Raw genomic sequence first — 19,789 nt, forward strand, 5'->3', positions numbered from 1 at the left:
AATGCACCGGCTGTACCATATGTATGCCGTATATGTATAAACCTGGGAATATCTCAATAAAAAAAAAATTAAAAAAGCATCCTCAAACCCCCCGCACCTTCTAATGTTTAGTGCCTTTTGCTAATTATTTTTGACTTTTTTTGACCCTGTTCTGTGTAATTCCCCTTATTACCCTTTGTGACACCATTACAGGTGCTGCAAAGATCTATCCTTGATCCCTGAATTGTTTTTAGGCTTTTGGTATACCTATACTAACCCCCAAAGGTGCATCATCTGTGTGTTCCCTTTCCATTACCAACATTTTTACCCAGGGTTGTGATCTTTGGCTGCTTTGTTTGCCTGTGGTGGCATGAGTAAACTTCTTTTTATGCAGGAGTTCATATATGATGAGATATGCTGTAATTACGCACTGAGCTACCTCAATTTAATGTGTACAATGTATACATATGTTCACAGAAAGTTGCAACAGGCAGGTAAGAATCCCTTAATTCAGAAAAGACACTGAAACATCTGACTGTTCATTAATTTTACCTTTTTAGTTTAACATTCCACTAAAGACCTACAAAAATAGAAAAACATCTGGAAAAAATGCTGCTTATCATTGCAACAGCAGGACTGTTACCTTACTTTACAGTCCAGATCTTTAAACTAGGTACACACTTCCAATAATTATCGTTAGAAAACGAACGATTACGACCAATCAACAATTATGCACGATTATATTTGAACAATCGTATTGTGCACAATTCTGTACATGCTGTAACAATATGATCGTTCAAATATAATCCACCAACAGTGTCCACACGCTAGATACAATCGTTTGAACGATGCAGGGAGTGACATGTAAAGGAGAAAGTGTTTTGCAGAAACATGCACGATCACTGAACGACTGTACACACGATAGATAGTCATCGTCAGCCAATCAGATCCGCAGTGAAGGTCGTTCATTTTCAACGACAATCCTCGTTCGGCGTCGTTGGTCACCTTTTTTTGTGATCGATTTTCAGTCGATCGGTCGTTGGTTTCCAACGATAATTATTGGAAGTGTGTACGCAGCAGTTTCCTTGTAGGAGTTCCCTTGCAAGCTAGAGCAGCATTTATTTATCTCTTTAGAATTTATGTCAATTGCCACTTTTGTTGAACATTGGAGTTTTATTGTAGAAGAGATATAGGAGTACATTTACAAAGCAATAAATCCGACATTTACCAAACACTTACTTCCTAGTGCACATATTTAAATTACACAAATTGATCCACCAGAGGTGAATGTTTTGTCAAAGTCATATTCACTACGTTTAAATAATGACAGTAAATAAATTTTACTACTATAAATAAATACATACAGTCCATACTAAAACACAAAAAAAGTTTCCTGTTTGAATCTGTGGTTTTATTTTTGTTATGGTCAATGCCTACACTTTCCAATAGCATGATAGAAATAATCTCCATAATTGTTCTTTTTTTTCAGTAAATCATTTTGCTGTGCTTTGTACCTATTAATGTCCTTTTAATTATTAATAAACTGGATTTATATAGCGCCAACATAATATGCAGCGTTGTACAATGAATAGGGGTTGCAATTGACGGCCAGATACAGACCGTGACACAGGATAGGACCCTGCCCCAAAGAGCTTACAATCAGGATGTAATTATAAACGAATAGGATGACATATTAGTAAATGATGAATGGCTGTATTTATTATCTGTATAACAGTTATGTTATTATTTCTTCTGGTTTATTCGTTGTATTTAGCCCCCAGAGATGGACATTGGAGGATTTAAACGTGCCAACGGTTTGTATTTATTTCCAGGAATGTTGATAGGCATACAATGTAAATATCAGAGTGATGTAAGTGTGTGCACAGTGTACGTTATAGTCTGAGGGGGATGCAGCGAACCGCTGGCTGTCTCCCTGTAGTTCATGGCCAGTCTGCCCAGCCAGCTGCCTTGTCCTCCTCGCTCCCGGCTCTCACTTATTATTGGCTCCCAGTCAGTGAGGCGAGATCGCCTTGTCTTACATGGATGCTCGTTGCCACAGCAACTGCAATGACGAGCTCACCTCATTGGCTGCAGAATCAGGCCACTCGTTACTTCGAAAGCGCTAACTCCGCCTTCTAGTTGAAGCTGTCACTTGGCTGATCAGGTGACGGGCTCGTTCACTCGCTTTGCGGCGGCGGACGGGAGAGGTCTTCTTATTATAGTGCCGCTTCCTGACGTGCCAACCCCGCCGCCGCTGGGCCAGTCAGGATAGATCCACCTGCCTGAAGGTGAGTGTTCGCGCTGAGTAGCGGTGACATTCGCTTTAGTTTTTCCAGTCAGGCATTGAATTAGACAGCCCTGGGCAGAGCTGTAGGAAGGGTCCTCCGTGCTGCGAGTTTCTTCCTGTAGGTAGAGGAGGTCATGACTCGTGACTGGGCTTGGAGGACCCCGGGCAGAGCGCTCACCTTTATTAGACACCTGGCGTGATTGTAGGCTTATTCTCAGCAGGGGGCGCTGTGTAGGCAAGTATACTCCTACTCTCTTATGTAAGCAGCTGGGGGTAATATAAACACCTGGCCTACAGGGGGCATCATACCTGTGACACAAGCAGGGTAATATAGGTGTGTCAGGCCACCATTATTCACAGTGCCTGGAAAGGAAAGACATTGATCTCAGATGTCCTTCCACCTGATACAGACAAGTGACATGGAAATTATTACTAATAAACAGTATATAGCGCCAGCATAATTGTACAGCGCTGAGTAATATGTTGACAGTATATAAATCCTGTTTATTAATAACATTACGCAGTGCTGTAGGTAGCCAATGACACGAGGAGGAGGACAGAACCCTGCCAAGAGCATTATATATATTTATTTTTAATGTGTGTGACAAACATTGGGATCTATAAGTCAACACCCAATGGTCGCCAGTCACTGCAGCCAGGACATCCTGCCATGGCAAATGTCAGCCAGGGGTGTGTCTGCCATCTAAAGTGGGAACAACCGTATGATGATGGCATCTTTCTAGTGTCTAGGTGACAAGTCCATCACCATAACATCGACTTGTACATTATGTATAATATATTGGGCTCAGTGGTTAGCACTTTTACCTTTGCACCGCTGGGTCTCAGGTTTGAATCTGCCTGGTCACTATCTGCATGGAGTTTGTATGTTCTCCCCATGTTTGTGTGGGTTTCCTCCCACATTCCAAAAACATGGAGTTACGTTAATTGGCTTCCCCCTAAAATTGTCCTTAGACTGTATTATTGACATATAACAGTTTGTGAGCGTCTTTGAGGGACAGTTAATGATATGACTAAGGACTTTGTACAGCGCTGTGTATTATGTTGCCGCTATATAAATACCGTATAATAATATACACAGTATATATAATAAATTGTAATATACACATAGTATATATGTTTTATTGTGATATATATAATATTTTGCTGATAAATGGAAAACACACTTTATTCTATATGTATAGAAAGAAAGAGATGTGTGTCTATATATTTATGTATCTGTGACGTTTTCTATTCTAAGTATTTTTATTAAATATTAATAAAATAAATATATACCAGTACTGCTTATGTAGCTTTTCTTTGATATTAACTCTTCACTTGAATTCACTAAAATAAATATATTGATACTATAATATTGATCCCTATTTAATGTACAGCACTGTGTAATATGTTGGCGCTATATAAATCCTGTTTAATAATAATAATAAATAAATACTATGCCATAAGCACCTTATCAGTGTTTTTATATTTACAAGTTAGATTTGATGTTGGTGATCATCATCCTCCTTCACCGATTTATTACAATAGGAGGTGTTGGTGCAGATTACAGCCGGCGCCATATTGAAGCAGAATGGGCTGTGCCCATAGACCTAATCTACACCCTGCTTATTACTGCATCTCCGCATACAGAATCCTATGGAATACGGTCATCCTGTGACTACATACAGGGTGTGGTTTACAATAATACTAATAATATATACTATATATATTATAATACTAATAATAAGTATACTGGATACAGAGCTGTGTACTAGGCATTTTGTCTTGATTGTAATAGTAACCTATATTATTATTATTATTATTATTAATAATAAGATTTATATAGCACCAACATATCACGCAGCGCTGTACGTTAAATAGGGGTTGCAAATGACAGACAGATACAGACAGTGATATAGGAGGAGGAGAGGACCCTGCCGTGAAGAGATTACAATCTAGTATATAATACTTGTTGAGATTTGATTGTTTTGGATTCATTGTTTTTTTTGTGATCAGTCCAGACCATATCTCTTTATAGGCTGCTTATTGCCAGTTATATTAATGGATTGGATCAACAGGTGCCGGTACAGTTGGTTTTATAATTACATGTTGAAACTAAACCACTATTATTAAAATTATTATTATGTTCTGTTAGAATGTTGCTTATCCTTCTCTGTATTGTTCCTTCTAATCTCATTTGAACGGTAAAAGATTTCTAGTAAATCCACCAATCATTCAGAAGCTGCTGATTGCCCAGCACAGTGTCCCCAATCTATCCCCATCAGGATGTATTCATATTTGTGTGTAAACATTGAAACAAAAGCCTTTGCATCGTATTTCTTGTATGCATCCTAGCCATGAATGTCTTAGATGAAAGGATGAGGCTAATACACATTTCATGTGATAAAAAAAAGACAAGGAACGTTTAAAGGTTTACAAGGACTGGGTCAGATATCATTTCTGTTAGGATTACTGACACACAAGATACTAAAATCAGAGCCAAATCATTCTTAGAAGGAGATCAGTATTTCTCCCAGTAGAGATTTTCTTTCAGTTTCCTGGAAATGTTTGTAGAAAGCTTTTACATCTCTAAAGAAGGATTGGGGTATTCCAGTCACTTTACAGTATCCACCCACAATGTTGGGCTGAGATGAGTATTAAAAAGGGGACAATTTAAATGGTGACTTTTAGATTTTCTAATGTTTGTTTCTGATCATGTCAAATGTTTGGCCCCAGAAATCAGTTATTGTGTTTATTTAAAGTTATTATTAAAAGTTATTTGAAATTAAATATATTGACAGTGCCACGGTCCCAGTTTAAAGGAGTGCAATTTTTTTGTTGTAGTTGTTTTGTTTATGATATATATGTTTGTTTTGTTTTAAACCTTGTCTACAGATAAAGACAATTTCCCTCCTCACTTGATTATTATTGGTATTATTAATAAACAGTATTTATATAGGGCCAACATATTACACAGAGTTGTACATTAAATATGGGTTTTAAATGACAGACAACTACAGACGGTGACACAGAAGGAGGAGAGGACCCTAGGAAGTCATGCCTTAAACTGGGTGGTTGGTTATTCAGTAATCATGTATGTCAATGCAGTGTTCTCCCCAGCCCCTTTTAACCGGGTGCACCACCTGGCACTTTTTAGTAATCAGCCAGTTGTATTGGGTGGTTACTGAAAAATTGTGTCACAATACAGGGGGCACCACCAGCCTATAGCTTCTTCCCACCCAGCTGAAAGAATTTTGGGGAAAATACTGCAATGTGTATTGCCCTAATATCTTTCCAACAAGTTTGGCATTGGTAGTGAACATCAAAATGTCTGATTTAGGTAGTCAAAAATGTGCTAGAAAAAATTGGGGAGGACATATGCAGTATGTTTGAATTGTTTAAACTCTTCCTGTTATCAGTGTTTGCACTTAGATGGTTGCGTTTACTTTTGGTATTCTGTCTGGAGGTTTTGTTTGGTTATGGTCTCTTTAGCTGGTTGCTCTTACAATTTCCTGTGTTATATGTCTGTTAGAAAGTGTAGTATTGCTGATAAGAGATGTGACAAGTGTCACGTTATGGCTTTGTCCCCTGCCAAGCTGATGATGTCGATATCTGGGATATTCTAGATTTTTTTGTAATCGTAATCCTCCTTTTCTGTAAATGTCCACCAATCTCATTCAAGAATTAGAGGAATACAAGACTGGACTTTCCCAGCACAGTTTCCAGCTACTTTCCGTTTCATAGATCTTGATATTAAGCTGTGGTTTTTAACTACTAAATGACACTTTTGATTTGCTACTTGAAGCCACGCTTGTTATTTGTATTGGGTTGCATCAACTAGTTTACAATATGATCTCTTGTGTGTCATTTCCGAATTAAGGAAACTTCAGCTGCCGTGCTGTATATGAGTCATTGGATGTGACTTTAAAAAAATACGACAACAAAAAGTTGGCTTGGATTGAGTTTGCTGTGCTGGTTTGTCAGTAATTCTGCTCCTATAAACATATCCGTTGTTTAAGATCAGACTTTCTACAACAGTAAAGATGTTGTATTAGGTTACGTAGACACGTGCAAGAATTGTCGTTGGAAAGGATCTTTTACAATCCTTTCCAACAACAAACAACTGCACGATGCACGAACGAGTGCTATATATAGAGTACCAGTCTGTTCTATGGAAAAAAGGGGGAGAATGACAGAACGGCACCCTGCTGTGCTCTCTCCCCTTCACTTCCATTACAATTGTCCATGGACCTGCCAGGAGGTTCAGACGATGAACAATGAGCACTGTACACACGCCTGATTTTTGTCTCTACAGATATGTGTAAAATAAAGATACTGCATTTTTAGTAATAACATTGAACCTAATTGCTTGCTAGTTTTCAATTACATTTTCATTTTCTAACTTGGTTGCCTTCCTGTTTGCAGCCTGTCAACACCTTGAGGCATCTTGATATTTAGTTTGTGCAGGGGAATTTCCTTAACCATCGGCCCAACCCCAGCATTCCCTGAGGACCAATGGCTGTCTAACAAGATGTACTGCCTTATGGGGGTGGCTTTAAAATGTTTTAATTGTCCTCTGTGCCACAAGTCCTGAGGTTTGTCCTCTTAGAGTTCACAAGTTCCACTTTTATATTTTGGAGACTCACCATTTGCCTGCCCTTGTCACCCGCTGCTATACTGGTACACATCACCAAAGGAGTTCAGTAGGTAGGTCACCGCTTGGGTGTGATCCCTTTAAAGGTTAGGGGTGGTCTGTTCTTGCATTTAGGTGATAGGATTTGCTTGTTTATAGAGGGATCACTTGTGTTATATTATATCATGCGGGTTTATCCTATTCATGGCTTTATTATTGATACTTAAATACTAGACGTTTTTCAGCATATTGGAGTTTGACTCCACATAAACAGCAGATGTAACATTTGTTTTTATTGTTATTATTTATCTTAAAACATAAAATTAGATTGATCCGTTAGTGCTCACTTTTACTTGACCACTCGTGGGTGGAGAAATAGTGACCAGGTTTTTTGATGGCTTATGCAATAGTCAGTTGAATAATGAGGTCAATGAACTTGATTTATGCTGCAGTCAAGGCTGGCAATAATAAGTGAAAGATAAAGGTAATAATTGGTCAAGTTTGTACAAAGGGAACATTAAACTTCCCTCCCATAACTGTATGACGAATGCTGCAAATATGTCATTAAAAGATATTGTATGGTTATTCTAATGCCATCACGAGTAATTGAATTTAGATTTACTACAGCTATAAATGTGAAGAAAAAGTAGTTGTGATTATTGGCCTTCATCACAGAATAATTTGGTAATAAAGCTGAAAGTGAAAGTACTGTAGTAAATTTAGCATGTTTCCTATCAGCATTTCTAAAAATGATTGCATAAAAGTGAAGTAAGATGATTTCTTTGTATGTTCCAAAGCAAAAGTTTCTGTTACTGTGTATGTTATTAATAAACAGGATTTATATGGCACCAACATATTACGTAGCGTTGTACAATAAATAAGGATTTCAAATGACAGACAGATACAGACTGTGACACAGGAGGAGGAGAGGACCCTGCTCAGAAGGGCTTACAATCTAGGAGGTCATATGCCTTAAATTGGGTGGTTGGTTATTCAGTAATGATGTCTTTCAATGCAGTGTTCTCCCCAGCCTCTTTTAATCACCGGCTGTTATTGGGTGGTTACTGAAAAATTGGGTCACAATACAGGGGCACCACCAGCCTATAGCTTCTTCCCACCCAGTGACGCAGGAGGAGGAGAGGACCCTGCCCTGAAGAGCTTGCAATCTAGGTGGTAGTGAAAGTATCACACAATAGAAGGAGGGATGTTGATATAGCACAGGGACTTCAATACTTAAACATATGCTACAAATTGGCAATATATCTTTTCTCCTTACAGATCAACATAAAGTATAAAGATGTTGTCCCGATTGTTTCGCATGCATGGCCAGTTTGTGGCTTCCCATCCATGGGAGGTCATCGTGGGTACTGTGACTATCACTATCTGCATGATGTCAATGAACATGTTCACCGGGAATGATAAGATCTGTGGATGGAACTATGAGTGCCCGAAGTTTGACGAAGTAAGTTTTGAAAAGAGCACATTACTGAATCTTTTTTATTTTATTGATATTCAAACACTTTCAGTCACGTAGTTGAGGTGAAAAAAGCATTCTTAAATGCACTTATTGCCTATAGTAATCGTTTTCTTGTTCTGTTATTTCATTGTGGTCAAAGCTGATTTGTAAAACCATTTCAGAATAGAGCTTGAAATCTGTGTTATTCAGTGTTCAATCTTTGCATTTTTTCAACTTTTGAATTATTTATTGGACTAAATATTATTTGTTCTGTTGGTTGCAGGATGTTTTAAGCAGTGATATCATCATCTTGACCATAACACGCTGCATTGCAATTCTGTACATCTACTTCCAGTTCCAGAACCTCAGGCAGCTTGGATCTAAATACATTTTAGGTAATGTCTATATTAGAATCTTTAATTTGAAGCACTCATTTCCCTCTTCATAATAATATATACCTAAACTTAAATATCTTTTTAGGCTAACTTGTACTTTACTTTTGTTTTAGGCATTGCTGGGCTGTTTACCATCTTCTCAAGCTTTGTCTTTAGTACTGTGGTGATTCATTTTCTAGATAAAGAACTGACTGGTTTAAAGTAAGTGCAGAATTCCTACAGCTAATATTACATTTTCTTTTTTTTACTGAATGTATGACCTGATTTCTGTCTTCTTTCCAGTGAGGCTCTTCCATTCTTCTTGCTGCTGATAGATCTCTCCAAGGCCAGTGCATTAGCTAAGTTTGCCCTGAGTTCAAATTCACAGGTGAGAATAAGCTATTTTATGCTATATACAGCTATTTTCCAATTGCTTTATACCCCACATTTTTGCCATATTGTGCCATTGATAATTATTTATTTTTCAGGATGAAGTGCGTGAGAATATTGCTCGTGGTATGGCCATTTTGGGGCCCACCTTTACTCTGGATGCTCTTGTTGAATGTCTGGTTATTGGTGTGGGTACAATGTCAGGTGAGTTTTACCATCCATTTGTCAGCTTTCTTGCAATCATACCAAATGTGTGTGTAATATGCTTGCACTAAAGATGTTTTCGGAAATGTAAACAAGAGGCGCAGTTGTGTCTGTATACATATACAAATATTTAGACATTGTTGATTTATCTAATTTGAATCAGGCTGCACACTAAGTGAAGTGTCTTCTCCGATAAAGCTGGTAACATTGTCTATAACATTAATATGGACCTCTAAATCTTTGCTGTAAAGCCCTACATTATATACCTCCAAATTATTTCCCACACTTGCTGCTCATTTGTCCATGCTATGTTTATCTGCACAGCACAGGTTGTGTCTCCATCTCCCCTCTCCTCCTATTCACTCACAAAGCACACGGCCCCAAATTTTGTTTTGGAAAAGGAGGTGGAGATAGAGCCAGTACTATGACCTGTAGGACTTTTCATCACTTACATCTGAGCAGCTCAGAATATAGTGCAAGAGCTGTACTTATTCCTTCATCTAAGCAAACATATATGCTGGATGTCGGACAGTCTGCATGAATCCTAATTGCTTTAACAATGGTAGGTTTATTGTGCCCAAAGTTGGGCTTTAATACTTACTTAGAGCATGACCGTGCATAATATAGGGATTTTCTTTTTTCTTAACACAGGTGTGCGCCAGCTGGAGATAATGTGCTGTTTTGGTTGTATGTCCGTCCTAGCAAACTACTTTGCTTTCATGACTTTCTTCCCTGCTTGTGTGTCCTTAGTCTTGGAGGTAATTCATTTTTCTGTACTCCTACACTTTCCCTTCCCCGACACAGATGTTATTTTTAGAGCATGTTAAATATGGTATCACCCTTGTTGATTACATTTTATATTCACGTATAAACAATTGTGTAAGCATAATTCTCATATGTTTCTGCAGCTATCCAGAGAAAGTCGAGAAGGCCATCCCATCTGGCAGCTAAGTCAGTTTGCAAATGTGTTAGAGGAGGAGGAGGATAACAAACCAAACCCCGTAACACAGAGAGTGAAAATGATCATGGTAAGTGTCCTTGAATCAAAATCTAGTACATATTCTTTTTAGTAGATGGGCTATATAGTTAATTTTACTCCTTCCCTAATCAGGATTTCATTGCCAGTTTAATGGACTTGGGCACTTTTAGGGGTTACAGAAATAACAGTATGTGAATAAACAACCTGCATGTCTGGTTTTCACTTGCTATTTCACTTAACATAAAGCTATCCGCCCACTGGCCCAAAGGCACTGGTTATAAGTTCATTTTGTAGCTAGGCTTTAGAAATATGGTTTGGGTAGCCAATTTCTAAAAAAAATATCTGGTGTTCTAATCTAATTCTTTGCAGGTAAATTTTGACTTCTCAAAAGAGTTTATACTTACTGTGATAAATATAATGTGATTCACAAAGCAAAACATATAACAATAAAAGTATTTGTCTCTTCAGTCTTTAGGCTTGGTTCTTGTTCACGCCCACAGCAGATGGATAAGTCAACCTCCTTCTCAAAACAGTACATCTATTCAAGACAATAAAGTTTCCCTTGGCCTGGATGACACTCTCCCAAAGAGGATCGAGCCCAACATGCCTCTCTGGCAGTTCTATCTTTCTAGGTAACACAAATGACTTTATGGGGAATTATAATGTCATATGTTTATCAGGGCCATTATGTGCTAACCAAGACATGTTAATTCCATAGAATGGTCACCATGGACATAGAGCAGGTCATAACTTTGGGTCTTGCTCTTCTCCTGGCTGTTAAGTACATATTCTTTGAGCAAACTGAAACCGAATCAACCCTTTCCTTGAAGAACCCGATTACTTCTCCAGTGAAAATGCAAAAGAAAGCGGTGGAGGGATGTTATAGAAAGGAACCAGTGGTAGAAAAGTCAGCACAAGAAGTTAAAATAGAAGATGACTCATCAAAGGTTGAAAAAGGTACCAATTTTCAAAGTAAAATATTGGTTAAATCAAATTAAAATTAGTATTGTTTGTTTCTTTTAATCAACATAATGTGTTATTTTATTTCTATTCTATTATAGAGGCAGTTATAAAGCCACTTCCTCTGGATACCACAGTAACTAAGTTAAACTTTGTTCTGGGTGATTCGCCATCACAAGACTCCTCCTCAAGTGAAGAGGAAAAAGAAATCAAGTTTGATATACCAGAAGAGCCACGACCCATTGACGAATGTGTTCGCATTCTTAAAAATCCAGAAGTAAGCAATTGAATAGCACTTATTAGGTGATGTTTTGGTGTTGTCAATATAATTTCTCAGTAAAATTAATAATAATTTTATAGTAAAAGTAATTCATAAGACCCGATGTGATCTACACATTAGGCATTAATGATGCCATGTGCAGGAAGTCAACAAAACTTTTTGTTTTTTCTACCCCATATAGAAAGGTGCTCCATACCTGAGTGATGAAGAGGTTATTCGACTAGTGAATGCTAAACACATCCCAGCCTACAAGTTGGAGTCCATGATGGAGACCCCAGAAAGAGGAGTTGCTATCCGCAGGCAAATGGTATCTCAGAAACTCCCAATGTCATCTGCCCTTCAGAATCTGCCTTACAAAAACTATAACTACTCCTTGGTAGGTTCAAACCCCAGAATATTTTCATTTATAACTTAAAATTTAGCTTTACGTTAATCACCTTGCATGCATTAAACAAATGTTTAATGTTCACATTTACAGCTTTGCTGTCCTAAAATTTTCTGTAAGATATTTGTAGTATGTATCTGAAAATTTACAGTTCAAAATGGGATTAATGAAATTGTATCATTTCTGCATTAAATGGGACTTTTGTGGATTATTGATGAATTATCTTCTTTATTATTAGGTTATGGGGGCTTGCTGTGAGAATGTTATCGGATACATGCCCATCCCTGTTGGGGTAGCAGGACCTCTTATCTTGGACAACAAAGAATTTCAGGTCCCCATGGCTACAACAGAAGGCTGTCTTGTGGCCAGTACCAATCGAGGCTGCAGAGCAATCCAGGTGAGTTTCCTGGGATTTTTAGATCAGCGTTTCATAAAGTAAAGACATTTGATGCTCCTGGTTTGGGAAAGGAATGTGATATAAAATGGAGTAAAGCTTTGGATTACAGGGGTCTGCTGCAGGCATAGACTTGTAAATCTTTTTATCCAGCCACCTTAGAACCTGGCTGCATTCTTCCGTTTATGTAAAATGTTGACATTAAGCAAACCTCCCCTCCTTTCATTAGCCCCCCTCCCTCTTTTTCCTTTTTAATACTGAAAATATGCTTGAACTGCTGTTCTCTGCAAGTCACAATGATCCCTATGTGAGCCAGAAAATGAACACTGTGTAATGACCTCGATAACAATTATTCATCCATATGAAATTTTTATAGGCTGGAGCAGGACTAGTTACAGTTTGGTTTACGAAACTTTTTTGTATACGATCTAGAAATCAAATGCAGCCTTGTAGGATACATCCCCGCTGGTATACCTGATATACCAGTTTGCTCAGCAGCATTTTTGTTCCAAAAAACAAACTGTTTGTTCCTTTCAGCTGGGTGGAGGTGCTCGCAGCCGCATCCTTGCTGATGGAATGACTCGAGGGCCAGTGGTGAGGTTGCCAACAGCTTGTGATGCAGCTGAAGTGAAAACCTGGTTGGACAGTCCTGAGGGCTTTAAAGTTGTCAAGGATGCTTTTGACAGCACAAGTCGGTAAGTCTCTTAACATTTATTTATTTTTATTTTTTTTTTGTAATCTGGGGTGGGGTTCCTTTATTTAACTGCAAAATGAAGATTTATTTTGTTTTTTTGAGCCTGGGTTGATATATATATAGCACATATGAGCCTTTTTGACAGGTATCGGTTTACAGTTATTGACCGCCATCGCACTTTCAATCTCTTATTTGCTTTGTACCTCTTCACCTCTATCTTATTTTCACAGAGTTTTATAACCTCTTCTGTGCTTAGTATCAGCTGTTAAAGTTTGCACACTACTTATATTTTAAAATGTAACATTTACCTAATGGTTCAAAGTTTCAGTGTGTACATTTCACCTGTGTGGTTTCCTGTCCACTTCCAGGTTTGCCCGACTTGGGAGACTTCAAACCACTGTAGCTGGGCGTAACCTTTATATTCGTTTCCAATCAAAAACAGGAGATGCTATGGGAATGAACATGATCTCGAAGGTAAGAGGCAATGAAAACATAGTTTTGCTTGCATTTGCTAAATTTGGTCATGTGCACTGTACATTTTAGTAAGAGGCATTATATTCATTGTTCAAAATACCTTAAAAACATTTAATCTCTACTCTATGCTATGAATATGTTGTAAACTTTTGGCTTGAACTTTTTTGTCCTTGCCACAGGGTACTGAAAAGGCATTGTCTAGATTGCAAGAAGAGTTTCCTGAGATGCACGTGCTTGCTGTTAGTGGCAACTACTGTACAGACAAAAAGCCGGCTGCCATCAATTGGATAGAGGGCAGAGGAAAGTCTGTTGTGTGTGAAGCTATCATTCCAGCTAACGTTGTACGAGATGTAAGGACAAGACTTTGCATTATGCCACTTTTGCAAAATGCATTTATAAACTTTCATATTACATATCCTTTATATATATTTATTTATTTATATATTGCACTAAATATTTCAAGTCATTCACTGGTCCCTTAAAGGAGTTCACAAACTATCACTAACATAGTTATAGTCCAATGTTCCTACCACAATCTAGAGCCATGTTGGTAAAAATCCAGTTAACATAGCAGTTTGATTTTGTGATGTGGGAGGAAAACAGGAGTTTTCAGAGGAAACCCATGCAAAGTCATTGCAGATAGGAATCTAGCCTGGGATTGAACCTGGGACACTAGAACTGCAAGGCCATATAATAGGCTTATGAATTTCTGTTCCAGTAAACATATATTGATTAGGCTAAGTCTTTGTGTTTTTATTTACAAAACTTCACTATATTTCCCAAAGAGAAGGCTGTATAAGTTAGATACTTATTCATGATTGTTTCAATAATACCTAACTAATGGTTGTAAAGACTGGTTTCAGAACACATTCCTATATGTATTTATATTTGCAGGTACTGAAAACAACAACTGCTGCATTAGTGGACGTCAACATCAGCAAGAATCTGGTTGGCTCTGCCATGGCTGGTAGCATTGGAGGTTACAACGCACATGCTGCTAACATTGTGACTGCGATATACATCGCTTGTGGACAGGTCAGGGGATACACAGACACTAAACAACATCTTTTATGAGAACTGGAATAGTGTTTTTGACAGTTTCCTTTTTTATAGGATGCTGCTCAGAACATAGGAAGCTCCAACTGCATCACTTTAATGGAGGCCACTGGTCTTACTAATGAGGATTTATATATCAGCTGCACAATGCCTTCTATAGAAATTGGAACTGTGGGAGGAGGAACCACCCTGGCCCCTCAACAGGCTTGCTTACGGGTAATATACTACTTCTGTGCAGTCATCATTTTTCTGTAACTGTATAGATTCTAGCACCTGTCATTGTAACATAAGCCATTTTTCATCCTGAATTAGTATTGTCTGTGCAATAGTTTGAAAATATCTACTTGTATAGCTTGCAGAACAGTGCAATAATATTTCTTCTGATCACAGAGTTCACCTTATTAAGATATATGAATGTTTTTTTTTTTGTTTTTTTTTTATTATAAACAGATGCTTGGAGTACAGGGTGCAAGCACAGAGTATCCTGGTAAAAATGCATGCCAACTTGCACAAATAGTATGTGGCACAGTAATGGCAGGAGAACTTTCCCTCATGGCGGCCTTGGCAGCTGGGCATCTAGTGAAGAGCCATATGGTCCACAACAGGTAATTTACCCTTTATTGATGAGACTGAATATCACAGACCATAATACTGTGATTGATAGAGACCTTGAAAAAAAGCCAGTGTGTAGCAGTTTTTTCTTTCTTGTCTTGAATGGTCGAAGTGAAAAATTCTTATGCAGTACTGTGAATTTTTGAACTGCTACAAATTTTTTGATTTCCTCTTTTAATTTTTTTTTTCCATTATTATTGCAGGTCAAAAATAAACCTTCAAGATTTGCCAGGCACATGCACAAAGAAAGCAGCCTAAACCCAAGGAATACCCGGCTCAATACAGGACCATAAGTGAAAGAAAGAGAAAAATAAACGGAAACTTCTGTATAGGGAATGTGCTTTGTCACGGTTAATGTGCTTTGTCATGGGTGGGAAGGGATGATATGCAGGCAACCCGAGAGGAAGACTTAATACAGCCTCAAACATAGGTCTATGTGCCTCATCGTCTCGTTTAAGTCTCACTGGGTCCAGTTAACACTGCTGGCCTGAACTCTTGTCTGCTGCTGAGGCCAAGAAGCCAAATCAACTGAACCGTCGTACATATTTTTTTTTAACACAGTTTGCAAAAAAAATTAACTTTTTAAGATACTTTTGCAGTTAAGTTAAAAGAATGGTTATTTTTATTTAATTTAATCACTTTCAAAATTGTAATATACCTCGTTTTTAGTTGAAAAAAGGAATAATTTATTCGTCCAGCTTTTTTTCATTTTTTTTTTTTTTTTTTACAGAAACAGCTTAATTTTAGCAAGACTACTATCTACTTTTGTTTTAAAGCCACAGCAGTTTAAACAGAATATTTCTAGAATTCTGAAATTGCTTCCAGAACAGAGGTCGGCAACCTATGACTTGCCAGTCGTCATCAAAGCCCAAGAATTTCATATCAGTCTCCCTAAGTCTGTTTTATGAATGTTTCATTAGCATTGGGTCATCAAAATTTTTTTAAAGCTGTGGTGAACTCACTTACTTCGTAGTTCCTGTTCTGCCTGGGTCCTTTATTTTGAGCACCCCAGAATTTTGTTTGTCCTCAGCATCCTTTGCCTGTGTCAGACTTAGTTTTGTCAGACAGAGAAAGCTGACGTCTTCTGGGATTCAGAAGTGCTTTAAACATACATTTAACCCAACAGAACAGCCATATAGAGGTTAGTGAAACTATCACCTAAACTTGCCTTATCCATCTGTGTACTGTTCAGAAGTTTTCCATCAAGTGCGCTGGAAGGCAGAAGTATCTGCAGATGTACTACAGCTATAAAATTGTATTTTCCACTGGTAATTGTTGGCATCCTTTTAAGATTCTGGAAAAAAAACAAACTTGTGAAGTGTGATGTTCTGGTGTTGGTGGCCAAAGTTCTTTTGGTGGTCTCTCACTACCTCATTCAGAATAGCTGTGACCATTTAATGTCAAGCCAGCAATGGCATCACAGCCTGACCTCACCTCCTGGACATGGAACACCGAACCCCATATATTAGATTAGTTTATGATTCCATACAACTTTTTATGGCTGTATACACTGCAGTCTAGCTTTTGTACTTTTTGTAACTTTATTTTTCCATTTTGTACCACATTATTTCTGTATAATACTTGGTATTCATCAGAGGCAATAAGTTGGTTCAGAGGTGCATTTCTCACCTGGAAGCAATGTATTAACTACAAAGGTGCCTGTGTCACTTTTTTTGCACTGGTAAAGAGCTGACATTGTGATGAATAAAGCATCTGTTTCCGTTTTCCCAATCTGGTATTTATTGGAATATAAATCGAAGGGTCACCCTTTTTCTTGTATATTAAAATATAAGCTATCTTTAAGTTGCTGGAATAAATGTACCTATTTTTCTAAATGTCCTGTTTCTTCTGCTGCGTGTGTCAATTTTACCAAGTTTGCCTAAGGTAGTGTTAGGAACACACAGTCTGATTTTTAAGTTAAAAAAATCCAGATGAATTAAAGCCAAATTCTTGGTAGGTCTGGGCCCCACTGAGCAGCAAGCCTCTCCCAAGGAGCTGCAAAAAACAAAACCGGTTAATTGTGTTTACATGCGTTGTTGTGGTTGCAGTGCGGTTCTTCCTTCAGAAGAGAGCAGCCAGAAGTTACACGTGTCTCTTTTAGAAACCACACTGCAACCTTGGCCATATGCAAATGCATGCACAAAAATGTCTCTCAACCTTTTTAGTAGAATGGGGAGCATGATGAGCATGCAGTCAACCACAACTGTGAAATGGCCTTTAGGTAGCTATGTATAGTCATTAAAACATAAAATCTAATTTACATTGAAGCTAGTTTAAGTCCCAAAATTCAACTTTTTAATCAGTCTCTTGTAGTCTTCTGTACCGCAGAACTCTGCAAAGACTTTGAGAGGGGGTGGTTCAGCACTGAAAGCCAGTCCATTGAATTGCATGTGCTTCCACTGACATTGGGGGGGATAGACCAACTATGCATTAATCCGTGCAAAACAACAAAGTGTGGATAGAGCAGTATAATAGCCATATATTAATGTTTGTACCTCAAGAATTGAAAATGGTTAAAAAGAAAAATACCCGATATTAGGCAAATTAAAAATAGTAAACGTAAATATCATTAAAGTTCTTTGATGAAATATATGGCACTTGAGCCCCAAAAAGAATGTAGAGCTGATTTGGTTTTGCTCCATGTATAGGCTTCAGGTAGGCATTCATACCTAAAGTGATGTGTTTCATCAGATAGAATACCCATTTCTTTAAAATTCTGTACCATCCAAATGTATAAAACAAGGTATGTAATAGCACCACCTAATCAGAGAAGTATACAAAAAATGGAGGTTTAAAAAAACTAGAGGATATTACAAGGCTTTAGAAAACAGAGCTGTCACAGATCCCCATAGGATCAGGGAATCTGTAACCCCTTCAGTGTCACCCATCTTGCAGTCCCCTGTTGCCAGTACCATCTCTGCTTCTGGATTCAACTCTGCACACTTCCTGGTCCAGGTCATGTGATTCTCGGCCAGCTGCTCCCTTGCCTCAGAGGACTATGGTGTTCTGCAGAAGCACTCCCTCTGCACATGAGAATAACACCTGAGGCTCTCATCTCATCACCAGCCCTCCCTCTGCTGGTGGGGTTGGTGTCTGCGGTTCATATGACCTACACTCATCACATGACCTACACTCATCACATGACATCCTCTTTTTAAAGAAGTGACTGGCAACAGGAAGTTGCCTGGACATGGAGTTCCTTGTGGTACTACTCCCAGGTTTCCACTGCTCCAGTTTCTCCATACTGTTCCTGTGTTATCTGTGTACCGACCCCGGCTTGTTTCCTGACGACTCTTGTTTGCTGCCTGTCCTGACCTTTGGCTTGTTTCCTGACAACTCCTGTTTGCTGCCTGCCCTGACCTTTGGCTCATTTGACTACTCTTTTGGATTTTGCTCTGGCACTAGGTTTTGGTTCCTGCTAGTTAGCAGTCACCTGCCTTGGCGGGCACGGGGGCCTCAACCTGGCAGTAGCCCGCCGCAAAAAAACCTCACCACTAGAGGCTCTGGAGAAGACCGAGCTACTGCTTAGACCAGGGGTGGGCAAGCTTTTTTAGTCAGGGTGCACAATCTGAAAAAAAGGTTGCCAGAGGGGCCAGGTCGATGGTAGAGTGGGTGGGGTTGTGCCATCATGACGCCCCTGAACGTGATGTCCTGATGGCATAACCCCGCCCACTCTCCAATCGCAGACCTGAGCCTGTGATGAGAGAGTGGGTGGGGTTGTGTGCAGGGACACAACCCGCCCACTCTCACATCACAGGCTCAAATCTGGGAATGTGTTACGGGGCTCTGGCCGAAACTGGCCAGAGCTGCGGAACACCCAAAGGGCCCGAGAAACATCCCCATTGGGCTGTAGTTTGCCCATGCCTGGCTTAGACCCGGTGCCCCGTTCACGTCTCCACCCACTGGTTAGGTGACACAGTGGGTCCACCACCTTGCCCTGTGGAGCCATGACCACAGCATGCAATAAGGTAGATAAATCAAAGTTTATATTTATTTACATTAGCAAACAACAACAAATATGGCAGTTTAAATGTAGCGATATAAATCAATATGCAGCCGATCAATCATAAGGAAACCTACAAAGGGGGTCTGAATAAATCCATTTAAATACAAAAAAAGGTGTAGATTAAAAGGAAGAAATGCTGATGGACATTAAAACAATCGGATCAAATATTTATTTATTCTGACCACCTTTTAATAAATATAATGAATTGATTTGTCACATTATTATTATTATTAATATAAACAATTAATAAACAATTTTATATAGCGCCATCATATTACACAGTGCTGTACATTAAATAGGGGTTGCAAATGACAGACAGATACAGACAGTGATATAGGAGAAGGAGAGGGACCCTGCCCAGAATAGCTTACAATCTAGGAGTTGGGGCATGTTGATTAATATCGCTACATTAAAACTGATATTTTATTGTTCAATAATCATAAGCTTTGATTTATTCTGACTTATTGGAAGCTGTACTGTTTGAAAAGCCAATGTAAATTTCCCAGATGTCCTAGAGCTACCATTTTTGTATACTTTGATTAATTAATCAGTCTATTGCTGCTCCATTATTGTTCAATTACTAATCTCTGAACAGGAAGAGCACCTATTTTGTACTGCAATGTACAATC

At 38.6% G+C, this 19,789-nt stretch overlaps 1 protein-coding gene across 2 annotated transcripts; it reads left to right on the forward strand.

The window, feature by feature from the left end:
* The first annotated feature begins 2,125 nt into the window (after positions 1 to 2,125).
* On the forward strand, positions 2,126 to 16,880 carry HMGCR (3-hydroxy-3-methylglutaryl-CoA reductase). Of its 2 annotated transcripts, none has more exons than XM_072416273.1 (20): positions 2,126 to 2,267; positions 8,175 to 8,358; positions 8,636 to 8,747; positions 8,861 to 8,948; positions 9,030 to 9,114; positions 9,215 to 9,320; positions 9,972 to 10,078; positions 10,229 to 10,348; positions 10,768 to 10,931; positions 11,018 to 11,256; positions 11,361 to 11,536; positions 11,721 to 11,915; positions 12,163 to 12,321; positions 12,856 to 13,013; positions 13,381 to 13,486; positions 13,666 to 13,836; positions 14,381 to 14,521; positions 14,600 to 14,758; positions 14,993 to 15,147; positions 15,358 to 16,880. In XM_072416273.1, exons 2-20 carry the CDS (start codon positions 8,194 to 8,196, stop codon positions 15,410 to 15,412), a joined length of 2,661 nt encoding a protein of 886 aa, XP_072272374.1. In that variant the 5' UTR covers positions 2,126 to 2,267; positions 8,175 to 8,193; the 3' UTR covers positions 15,413 to 16,880. The 2 variants fall into 2 exon arrangements, with proteins under 2 accessions (XP_072272374.1, XP_072272375.1); XM_072416274.1 differs by lacking the exon at positions 2,126 to 2,267 and adding an exon at positions 2,382 to 2,501.
* The last annotated feature ends 2,909 nt before the right edge of the window (positions 16,881 to 19,789 follow it).

The sequence above is a fragment of the Pyxicephalus adspersus genome, chromosome 6, assembly GCF_032062135.1.
Source record: "Pyxicephalus adspersus chromosome 6, UCB_Pads_2.0, whole genome shotgun sequence".
Classification (NCBI taxonomy): domain Eukaryota; kingdom Metazoa; phylum Chordata; class Amphibia; order Anura; family Pyxicephalidae; genus Pyxicephalus; species Pyxicephalus adspersus.